The 12,528-nt window shown below is 41.3% G+C and overlaps 1 protein-coding gene across 1 annotated transcript; it reads right to left on the bottom strand.

The window, feature by feature from the left end:
- Positions 1–2,855: 2,855 nt before the first annotated feature.
- On the bottom strand, positions 2,856–4,689 carry LOC118278471 (uncharacterized). The gene is made up of 3 exons (XM_050703897.1): positions 4,529–4,689; positions 3,952–4,017; positions 2,856–3,283 (listed from the first exon to the last, which is right to left on the bottom strand). The coding sequence occupies exons 1-3, from the start codon at positions 4,581–4,583 to the stop codon at positions 2,910–2,912; spliced, it is 495 nt and encodes a 164-aa protein (XP_050559854.1). The 5' UTR covers positions 4,584–4,689; the 3' UTR covers positions 2,856–2,909.
- Between the last annotated feature and the right edge of the window lie 7,839 nt (positions 4,690–12,528).

Consider the following 12,528-nt stretch of genomic DNA (forward strand, 5'->3'; position numbering starts at 1 on the left):
TCACGAAACATATAATAGATTTGCTTTAGTTTTTGAAAATTTCTCAGTATTGTGAATTGTGCCCAGTATATGGCATTTATCTCACTCATTCACGTAGAACTTACGACACAAATGGTGAAAAATGGGTGTGCATTGGACAGTGGCATTACGTACCGCAATGTGCATCTCTGCCTACCCCTTTGGGGGTAAATGGCATGAAGTGGCAGGTTGCATTGTAAATATGGTTTATATTCAACATCAAAAGTATTTTTACTGCATCTAACCGCCGTACTCAGAGTCATTTAATGGTTACTTAACCCAGTCCTTAGCAATTGTTTTACAAACAAACTCGTTATTAAGGAATAGATTACTCGTTAGTGACTGCCTCATTGGTCCAGTGGTGGAAAGTGCGAGCAAGGGGTCTCGGGTTCGATTTCCGGCTCGGGCAAAGTATTACTGGGGTATTTCCGGTTTTTAGATAATTTCTCAGTAGTAGTACGGAGTCTGGAATTGTGCCCAGTATATGGCATTAGGCTCACCCCCTATAACATGGGACTTATAACACAAATGGTAAAAAGTGGGTGTACATTGTGTAGCGGCATTACGTGTCGTAATGAGCACCTTTGCCTACCTTCGGGGATAAAAGGCGTGACGTTATTACTCGTTAGTAAGCAAAGAGATAGTTGCACACAAACATACATCCATGTATACATACAGGTTTAACTGAGAGTCCTTTTTTGAAGTCAGTTAATAACTAATATTGATCCTTGAAGAATCGGAGGAGGAATGGGTCTCTAGATTTTTTAATGGTATAAGCCGGTAAACGAGCGTATGGATCAGCTGATGGTAAGCATTTGCCACTGCCCATGGACACTTGAAACACCAGAGGCGTTACAAGTGCGTTGCCGGCCTTTTGGGGGTTGGAAATATAAGACTTGCTGGGGAATCAGGGATTGGGAAGGGGGGTAATTAAGCTTCCGATAAACTCACTCACACAACGAAAGCGTTGTTTCACGTCGGTTTTCGGTGAGGACGTGGTATCACTCCGGTCGAGCCAGCCCATTCGTGATAAACCATAGCTCTCCCACACTTAAAAAAAAAATCATAACAGATTTTAAAATACGTTGGATTTATTGCCAATTTAAACTACCGAAAGTACTCATCCACAGAAGCATAATACAACTAAAAACTGAAAAACTTAAAAAAAAAATAAGCAAGAATTAAATTCTGTGTGAGCAGATAAAAGGCGTGACGTTGCGTGAATGATTTGACTTTGATTTTATTTTTGTTTGGCATGTAAAGTTACTTACAACGAACCGAAAGCTTTTTTAAGGAGAAAATTATTATCCAATGACATCCCTCGCCAGGGCAAGGCAAAAGGGAGTGTCAGACTCTTACTTCCTAAAAACCACCCCGTTCCTTCTCCTGCTAGTCGAGCCGGAGTCCCGGTAAACCCGCTAGGTAGTCCACAGCTCCGGATCAGGCATCAGCCCTACTGGGCTACCAATCTGTGGTGGTCTGATGGCTCTTTGAGGCGCGCGCGGAACGCGACACGCCGCACGCACGGGTCTGATTCTGGTCGGGCGGCGAGCTCCTCTTGCTTACCGTCCGCAGATCGCGCACTTACGGTAGCCGGAGATCGTCGCCTGATCCCCGATGCGAAACGGACGTCTACTTGTACAATTTGGACACAGCACCCAATTCCAATAGAGGGGTGACGTGACGTAGCCATACTGTCACAAGGCTTACCTCTTTTTTTTGAGGGGGAAAATCATCCAATTACTTTTCTCGCCTTTGGCGAGGCGAGAGGGAGTGTCAGACTCTTACTGACTAAAAACCACCCCGTTCCTACTCCTGCTTTACGAGCTGGAGCCCCGGTAAACCCGCTAGGTAGTCCGCAGCTCCGGAAAGGCTTACCTCTAACAGTATAATCAAGCCTGGTTCTATGTGCAACCCCTCAAAAAGTCTGAAATATACTATGCTAGAAACCGCATCAAAATCAATTCAGCCAAACGCGAGATAATCGCACACAAACAAACAAAAATATTTTTTTTACATTTAATGGGTCGACGTTTGGCCGCTATCTCACCTAATGGTAAGTGATGATGTGGCCTACGATGGAGCACGTCTGCCCATTAGCAACTTATTCACTTGGGCTTTGAAGACACCCAGGTTATACCCATCAGGAAACACAGACTCCGGCAAGGAGTTCCACTCCCTAGCAGTTCGCACAAGGAAGTTCGCACGCAAAATATACATACATACTAGTCAAACTGAGAACACCCTTTTTTTTTGAAGTCGGCTATAAGTCAAAAGTGTGTCTGGGGTAAAATCCTCTAGTGGAAGCTGGTGGAAGATTGCCGACCTTTTGAGGATTTGAGTTTGGGATGGGATTTTGGTTTTGCATATAAGTAGGGAATTTGGGATTAGGCTATTGAAGATTTGGCCTCCAGTATTTTTTCTATGGTATAAGCCGGTAAACGAGCAGACGGATCACCTGATGGTAAGCAAACGCTACCGCCTGTTGATGCCCGAAACACCAGAAGCCTTACAGGCGTGGCCTTACAAGTAGAAAGAAAGAATAAAATATTTATTTTGCACCGGGCACGATGCACCAAAAGACAATTTAAAAATTAAAACATTATTCATAAATTATTCTTTTATAAAAAGAAGGTGTGGCCTTACAGTGGGCGCCTTTTGGGGTTTGTAATTTTAGGGTTGTTGGGGAATCGGGGTTTGGGAAGGGGAATCGGGCCTAACCTAACCTAACTTTTCTGGTGGAAAAGCACTCTAATGTTTTAAATTAATCTACCTATAATAAAACTGAAATTAGAAAACTAGGTACCTTATACTAAGGACAAAAATTAAAACAACCGTTTGTAAATTAAATATTTATTGAGTAATATTTTTACTCTTCATTTAAAAACATGTCAACCTGTCACAGGGTTTAGCCCCAAAATGCCTTGGACGGCGCCTTGTTTCCAATTGTGGATGCCATCCCACACACTTAGAAAAGCAGGTTTAGCTGGCGCGGCAGTCGCGGGGGGTGGCTGGGCGTAAACCACTTGTGGTGGCTGTTGGTAAACCACTTGTGGTTGCTGTGGGTAAGCCACTGGTTGCTGTGGGTAAACTGCTGGTTGCTGTGGGTAAGCCACGGGTTGTTGCTGTGGGTAAGCCACTGGTGGTGGCTGTGCGTAAACTACTGGTTGCTGTGGGTAAGCCACGGGTTGCTGTGGGTTAGCCACGGGTTGTTGCTGTGGGTTAGCCACGGGTGGTTGTTGAGGTGGGTTGATAGCGGCCGCAGCTGAAAATAATGATGTTTAAAATTTAATTCATTTTACTAAGCAATTACATAATTCCATAAAGATACTAATTTGTTATTGATTTAAAAAAATACAGTAAAATTAAATGATCCTGGATAATTGATCGATGTACATACATATATACATAACCTCACGCCTGTCTCCCATGGAGGTAGGCAGAGACAATGGAACCAATTGCTACGATTCTTACACATCTTTCGCTTCATCAACAGTTATCAGTCTTTTCATGCATGCTTGTTGATTAAGGGAACTTTTTATATTTATTTGTCGCTGTCTAATCATTATTTAAATAAATTAATAATTAAAACTTAATAACAAACATATAAATTTGTGAATTTATAATATTAGTAGGATATAGGTGGTATCTTGTGGTCGCCCGGAGGTTCAAGACGCCCGCTTCTTTCTAAGATTATTTAGACACCACTGACTAACAGTGAAGGAAAACATCGTGAGGAAACCTGGGCTTATAATTTCTGAATAAAAGTTTGAAATCACCAACCGCATTGAGCAAGCGTGGTGATTAATGCTCAAACCTTATCCGTGCGAGAAGAGTCTTTGGTCAGCAGTGGCGACTTATAGGCTGTAGATGTGATGTGTGATGAACAGGGAGTTAGGTACCATTCGAATACACACGGATTGAGGTACTGACCTGGCGGTGCCGCTGCTGGTACTTGTGGCGACGGACTCGCAGAAACACCTCCATCTCCCGTAAACCCTGCAGAAGAAACAACTATTTTAGTTTCATAAATATAAAAAACTAGCTCCTACCAGCAGCTTCGCCCGCATTGCCGTGGGATAAAAATTTCATCCCGATTCCTTCAGCCGTTTTGACGTGAAAGAGTAAGAAACAAACATAAAAACTCTCGCTTTTATAACATTGAGTAGGATTAGTAGGATTACCAGTCGACTAGAATACATCACCCCTACTCTCCCCGTGGGTGTGGTATACCCGACTAAGGGACTACACATTAGACAGAGACCGGGCAGCAGCGCTCTCTGATAAACCTGAACCTTTTATACTGCGGTCTCCAATCCTTGCTTTCTAAGTATGAACATTTTAATTATCTATTTATTTAAGTAATATAATATCCCTCCTAAATCCTTTTCCTACTTCAAATCAAAATCGGTTCAGCCAAACGTGAGATAATCCCGCACAAACATACATACATACAGGTCCAACTATGAAAACCCCGGTTCTTTGAAGTCGGTTAAAAATGTGTACTTACATGGGGTCCCAAAGAAGGCGACGAGGAGAACAACGGATGCTTTGCTCAGGAACATGTTGGCTCTCTAGATCTCGGAGTCGACTGTGCTCTGAAGAGCTTCGAGTCCGCTTTTATTGACTGATGACATAAGTACCTACTACTTGAAAAAAAAACAACAAGTTAATTGGGCTTGACTTTGACGGGATTTCCATCGTGCAAATTGAAAACTGCAACCTTTTAAAGTTACCTTATTTGTTTATTTGTTATTAGAAAAAAATGCTAAATTTTACAGCTTAAACCAATAGTTTATACAATTATAGTGATATAAAATACTTCACATATATTTCCACCTATCTGACACAAAAAGAACAATAATTTTTATTACTTAAAACTATTATTAGAACTTATGACGGGATATTTACCATGTTTATTCACGAGTTTCCGATATTTCGGCACTGTTGCAAGCGCCATGATCACGGATAAAATGTATCTAATGTAAAATATTGTTGTTAAAATATTGTTTAAGTTAGTGACCATGTCAGTTTAAAAACTTATACTTAAAACTAATTCATCAGCCTTCCATCTTTTTCACAAACGCCTCAAAGAGCCATCAGACCAGTAGGGCTCATGATCCGGAGCTGCGGACTACGTAGCGGGCTTACCGGGGCTCCGGCTCGAAAAGCAGGAGTACGAACGACGCGAGGGCTGGGCAACTGGCTGCCGTGCAATGTGCAGGGGGTTCGATTTCCGCACGGAGCACTCTTTGTGTGATCCCCGAGTTGTTGTTTCGGGTCTGGGTGTCTTGTGCAACGTTTAAAATAAAATTAACACACGTGATACTGTGTTGGAGAGCCATGCTTCTCTTCCCAATCTTCCTAATCCTCGATTCCCAAACAACCGTTAAATTTAGTTTTTTTTATAAAATGGTTTTGAGTCTTTCGTGATTAATGGACGGGAAACATATTTATTAAGGAAACATATTCAAAAACGTATTTTGAAAGAACAAATTTTATCATACCTCCTATATATAGAAAATTTCCTTATAAATCTGGGGGCACGGTAGTGCCCCCGCCAAGACGAGCCAAGCGAAGCGCAAGCGCAAGGGCACTACCTACCTTTTCTCGAAGCGCTTCGTCGTATTTTTGAACCTTCATAACTTGAGTTTGGGTTATACCAGATAAACAAAATTTTCAGGATATAATGTCAGTGGTAGACTTAATAAACCTCTAAAGTTTCAATTGCATAGCTCTTATACTTTAGATTTTATTGATATCTAAAATACCCCGATTTCGTCACTCACTCACTCACTCACTGATGATCAACAAAATTCTTAAGGTACTTTCTGAAGTCCTAGAAAACTGAAATTTGGTATGTAAGCTAGTATTAGTACCCAAACAACAAAAAAATCCTAAAACTTGGAACTTTTACCCCCAACCCCTTAAACTAGGGGGTGAAAGTTTGTTCGAGACTTCCGCAACTTTTGACGCTAGAGGTCTGAATGCGGCCGCGGAAGGGTAAAAATCTGAAATAGGGAAACTTAATTCCCTATTTCCTGCTTGAGATCTGAAAATTATACACAAGTACATAGAACACAAACTTTTCATCAAATCAAAACATTATCCTACCCATAAGTACTTAGATATGAATAATATTACTACACTTCACTTCGGTAAGTGTTTATTAATCAACCTATACTTTTGAACATAGGCATCGTAAGTATAGTATGCGCCAACGCCCGCCGCCTGCCCCCTCGTACCCCCGCGCAGTAGCTAAAAATAATTAATCGGCCCGTCAGCGAGCGCGGCACCCGAACGCGGGCAGACGCGCGAGAGCAGACGTCGTTGACGGTTGTCTCGTTGAATGAAAAATTTTCGAAATATTTCGGTGATTTAAAAGTTTGCTATCGCGGAGAAAAAAACCATTTGCCTAATATTTAATTGTTAGTAGTTTAGTAGGTGAAGGTTTAGTTAGGTACTAGTGTTTTAATTTTCATTGATAAAAAGTATTAGCATTACGTTTGCAATTTTCTCACAAATTTAATTAAGAAATTCAAAGATTGAATAAGTAGGTATTTGCAATTAAGTAGTATAGGTTAGTAGGTAAAGTTAAATGTTTATAGTTGTTTATGTAGGTACGACTTAGTGAGAATAATTTGATACGTAGGTCATTGTTTAATTTTCATTGTTAATAGGTTTAACTTAAGTAGTTTAGGATTACGTACGGTTTGAATATTGTATAGTAGGTAGAAAATTACGATATACCCCAAAAAAAGAAAGAAAAAATGAGCGACAAAAAAATACTTGTATTTGTCGCTCATTTTATCTTTCTATCATAAGCAACCTACAAAAAGAAATGAAATCCCACAAAAACATTTCATGTTAAATGTTGCCAAGACGAAACCATATAGCTCGCACTGTCAAAAAGTAATCAGATCCCGTGTAGAGCCAAGTTTCTAACCCTACATGCCCAGACCTAAATCGATAAGCCCTAATTTCACACTCAAGTTACGTGGAAATTCTACAGCCATAGCTCGTACTGCGTAGTTCGTAGCGCGTAGCAGAGTTTTTACGCTATAATCTCGTAGGCGTGCAAACCGTGGCAACTCTTTCCGTGCGGCCGACTCGCCAGTTACGTCCAAGGTTTGCACGCCTACGAGATTATAGCGTAAAAACTCTGCTACGCGCTACGAACCACGCAGTACGAGCTATGGCTGTAGAATTTCCCCGTAACTTGAGTGTGAAATTAGGGCTTATCGATTTAGGTCTGGGCATGTAGGGTTAGAAACTTGGCTCTACACGGGATCTGATTACTTTTTGACAGTGCGAGCTATATGGTCTCGTCTTGGCAACATTTAACATGAAATGTTTTTGTGGGATCTCTTATTATTTGTTCAAATAATCCTCTCATTTTTTGTGGAACCAAATCGGAGTAAACACTTACGTTCTAATTGTTTATAAGAGTTAACTAAGTTCAAAAACATTTATATTTATCACTAGCTTCCGCCCGCGACTCCGTCCGCGCGGATGTCGGTCTTCGCGTGGATGTTTTATTTTCCCATTTTGAGTAACTCTGACAATGACATCTTATAATTAATATCTAATGGACCCAAATACGGCGAGGCCCATAATAATTAAGGAGATTCCTCTATTGAGCTACTGCTGTTGAGCTCGCGTTCTGTAGTATAAAACTGAAAAATTAAGAATATTTTTTCTACGTATTTTTCCAGGATAAAAAATATCCCATTTTAGGCCCAGGATAATAAGGTATAATTATACTAAGTTTCATCGAAATCTAACCGTTAGTTTTCACGCGATGCCTGGACATACAGACAGACAGACTGAGAAAAACATTTTTAATCACATATTTGGGTTTGGTATCGATCCAGTAACTATTTATTTATTTTTTCAATATTTTCAATGTACAGAATTGACCCTTCTACAGATTAATTATATGTATAGATTTTGAGGAAAATATTGCTAAAAATCTTTGGGATATTATAAATTGCATATCAAATAAAAGAATCGTCTATCAATACATACTCATCATTTTTATTGTTTTCTACATCATTTTGATGTGTGATGAGTGCTTCACTACAAATAAACTAAGTAAATGTTTAGCAAAACTCAAACTGCAGATAATTCGAAATTATACATCAATATGACATTACTTTTTTCCTCATAATGCAATACAGTTAAATTTATTTTTGTACAAAAATACTTTATACATGTCAGAAATACTAACTGCACAGCAATTTTTTCATATTTCGTAGCAAAATAATCTCAGCGCATATTAACCAGTAAGGGTCAATTCACACGTACCCACGTCGCAGCGACATAATGTGGCCAAGCTGTGGTTACGTGTGAATAGTGCCGCAGCGGCTTTTTGCAGTTGCGTTGTGGTACCGACAAAATGTCGATGTGGTTGCGTTGTCGCTGTTGTTGCGACGTGGTCATGTGCAGTTATACTCCAACTTTAGTAGAGGTAACACAGCTTGACTGAACGTAGTCATGGAGGAAAGATTGTTGTTGCTATTTTTTTTTTTTTTTTTTTTATGGGACATGCCGGTAATCGAGCAGACGTATTACCTGATGGTAAGTAATCGCCGCCGCCCATGGACACTTGAAACATTAGAGGCTTTACAAGTGCGTTACCGGCTTTTTGGGAGTTAGGAATTTAAGGGTTGTTGTTCGGGAATAGGGATGGGGAAGATTGGGAAGGGGGGAATTGGGCCTCCGGTAACCTCACTCACACAACGAAACACAACGCAAGCGTTGTTTCACGTCAGTTTTCTGTGAGGCCGTGGTATTACTCCGGTCGAGCCGGCCCATTCGTGCTGAAGCATGGCGCTCTCTCTATACAGCGTGTAACAAAATACCCATGTACATCAAGAAGCACTGAAGAATACAGGTTGAATAGTTTCTCTACACCAAGTTTCAGCTCAAAATACCTTTAAAAAAAATTGGTACCAAATACTTGGTTTCGCATGGTTCTTGATTTTAAATCATACAAACGTATCACAACACTACAGGGGTCACTCACTAATATTATTACGAAACATTTCTTCTGTAAATCTGATCGCCTAGTACCTGTATCTACCTAATTTTGATGTTCGGTTTCTAGAATTTCATCATCATCATCATCATCAGCCGAGAGACGTCCACTGCTGAACAAAGGCCTCCCCCTTGGTCCTCCACGTAGAACGACAAGCCGCCACCTGCATCCACTGGCTCCCCGCCACTCTGACGATGTCGTCGGTCCACCTAGTGGGAGGTCTGCCCACGCTGCGTCTTCCGGTCCGCGGTCGCCACTCAGTCACCTTCCTGGCCCAGCGGCCATCAGTCCTCCGAGCGACGTGGCCTGCCCATTGCCACTTCAGCCTGCATATTTTGAGAGCTATGTCTGTAACTCTTGTTCTTTGGCGAATTTCCATATTTCGGATTTTGTCGCGCAAAGATACTCCGAGCATAGCTCTCTCCATCGCGCGCTGGGCGACTCTGAGCCTTTCTAAAAGGCCAGCAGTTAGGGACCATGTCTCGGTACCGTACGTCATCACTGGCAACACACACTGGTTGTACATCCTGGTCTTCAGACACTGCGGGATTTTTGACGAGAAGACTTCATGCAACTTTCCATATGCTGCCCATCCGAGTTGGATTCTTCGGGCGACCTCTTTCTCGAAGTTGGACCTACCTAGCTGGATGATCTGACCCAGGTATGTGTAGTGGTCTACAACTTCGAGTATATCGTTCCCAACGACAACCGGTATAGGTGCAACATGGACATTTGATATGATTTTCGTCTTGTCCATGTTCATTTTAAGGCCCACCTGTTGGGAAACGGTATTGAGGTCGCTGAGCATGGTATTCAGCTCTTCCAGCGACTCTGCCATTACGACTATGTCATCGGCGAAACGGAGATGAGTGATGTATTCGCCATTAATGTTGATGCCGCGTCCGCTCCAGTCCAAGAGCTTAAAAACGTCCTCCAGTGCGTTCGTGAACAGTTTCGGAGATATAACGTCTCCCTGTCTCACGCCCTTCCGCAACTGGATTGGCCTCGTAGTCTCTTCCTGGAGTCGGATGCGCATGGTGGCGTTGTTATACAAACACTTCAAAACCTCGATGTATCTATAGTCGATGTGGCACCGCTGGAGAGACTGCAGCACCGCCCAGGTTTCGATTGAATCGAAGGCTTTCTCATAGTCCACAAACGCCAAGCATAGTGGCAAGTTATACTCCTCGGTCTTCTGTATAACCTGCCGCAGCGTATGAATGTGGTCTATGGTACTGAAACCTTTTCGGAATCCGGCTTGTTCGGGAGGCTGGAAGTCATCAAGCCTGCGTTCGAGACGGTTCGTGATGACCCTCGAAAACAGCTTATACACATGGCTCAGAAGTGAGATAGGTCTGTAGTTCTTTAGCAGACAGTTGTCGCCTTTTTTAAAGAACAGAACCACCACACTCCGTTGCCATGCTGCCGGCGTGGTTCCCTCGAGTATGACGGAATTGAATAGCTTCTGGAGGACTAAAAGTATCGGTTTTCCACCCGCTCGCAGAAGTTCCGACGTGATTCCGTCATCGCCCGGCGCCTTGTTGTTTTTAAGCTGTTTGAGAGCCATCCTAATCTCGTACAGGCTGATGTCTGGGATATCCTCAGTGTAGTGCCGCGTCAGTTTAGCTCTTGGGTCCCGAGCTGTATCGACGATGGGTTGCCGTGTTGAGGTGTATAACTGTCCGTAAAACCTCTCGAGCTCTCCGAGGATCTCGGACTTCGACGAGATGACGCTGCCATCCTCGGTCTTCAGCCTCGTCATTTGGCTTTGCCCAACAGACGAATTCTTTGCGAAGACTTTTGAGCCCTTGTTTCGGTCAATTAAGTCTCTGACTCTTGCGGCGTTATAGGCCCGCAGGTCACGTCGCATGTATTTCGAGATTCGTCTATTGAGCTTGCCGTATTCAGATATATCGTCTGAAGACTGCAGCCTCATCTCGCTACGATCCTTAAGAAGTTTTAAGGTTCCGTCGGAGAGCTTTTGGGGCCTGTTTCGGCGGGGGTCTTGAAGAAGTCTGACCCCACTGCTCGGACAGTTTCCACCAACCCATTATTTATCTCGTCCACGTTTCCACAATCAGCTAGACACTGGAAGCGATTTTGCAGTTGGAGTTGGAACTGCTCGGGGTTTTGGATCTGGGCACGTCCAGGGCGGAGCGTGGACTTCACCAGGCGTGACCGCTCTAGTTTTACATTGATGTTCAGTGTGCCTCTGACAATACGGTGATCGCTACCGGTTTTCACCTTCGCTATCACAGAGACATCACTGAATATACGTCTTTCGGTCGCCATGATGAAGTCGATCTCATTTTTGGTAAAACCATCAGGGCTTATCCATGTCCACTTCTTGGCCGGTCGCTTCTTCCAGAAGCGACCGGCCAAGAAGTGAAGTGAAGTCTAGAATTTAATGTATTGAAAAAATTATTAACTTCGTTCCATGAAAACATGAGTTTAAAAACCCTTTCCGTATCGTTTGCTATGTTGTCTAGAAACCGTGCACTTGATATGTATACCCCCTATTTGCTACACCTTGTATAATAAAATAAATAATGAACTAATTATTCACTCACTCACCAAAACTAAACTGAAAAAAAAGGTCAGCGCATGGCTAAATAAGCTGGACTATGAGACGACTGAGCGCATTCTGAAACCTCTTTCATAAGATTTAATTAATGATATTAACTCACATAGATACACAATCACTCACTCACATATACACACACACTCGCTCACATTACAATATTACAATCATATAGTTTACACTAATCTCATTTTATTTTATATTTTTATTTATCACTCACTCACTCAAAATGTTTGTCCATGTTTTATTTTTAGTTTACTTTATTTGCTATTTCTAGGTTTAACTTAAGCTGAATTTGTTGTAAGTTGTCCAGAATATTGTTTGTTTTTTGTATTGTTTTTTTTTTGTAATTTAATATTTAATACTATATCGCGGTGTAAAAGTCAGATAAACGTATCTACATTTTCTCAATTTTCCAGGACAGCAAAAATACTGTGAAAATTTGGCTCTTTAAACTTTACCAGCTTTTTAATACAAATAAAAAACTAGTATGGAAAAAAAATATTTTTTATATGTATTGCCATAATCGTAGAGCTTCGAAAAAATTAGAAATTATTTATGTATATATACTTACATAGACGCAATATATATATTTTTTAAATTCGGTTGACATACGTTAGTGTGGCCCTTAATTATTTTTAAACGTATGTTGTAATCAAGTACTGCCACAAAAACGTAAATAGTAATACATCGTTTTGGCCATTAACTTGTATTATTTATCTAACAAAAACAAACTATAGTCTAAGAATTAAATGTCGTTTTTATAAATACGTTCCTATAGCTCTAAAGAAGTAGGAAGATAATTAGAGCTATTTAAACGGTATTCATAATACGTTTTTCTGGTTCCATTGAAAATGATTCTGAAGCTATTTCGTTTTTTTGGAATTTG

The sequence above is a fragment of the Spodoptera frugiperda genome, chromosome 24 (genome assembly GCF_023101765.2).
Source record: "Spodoptera frugiperda isolate SF20-4 chromosome 24, AGI-APGP_CSIRO_Sfru_2.0, whole genome shotgun sequence".
In the NCBI taxonomy this organism is placed as follows: domain Eukaryota; kingdom Metazoa; phylum Arthropoda; class Insecta; order Lepidoptera; family Noctuidae; genus Spodoptera; species Spodoptera frugiperda.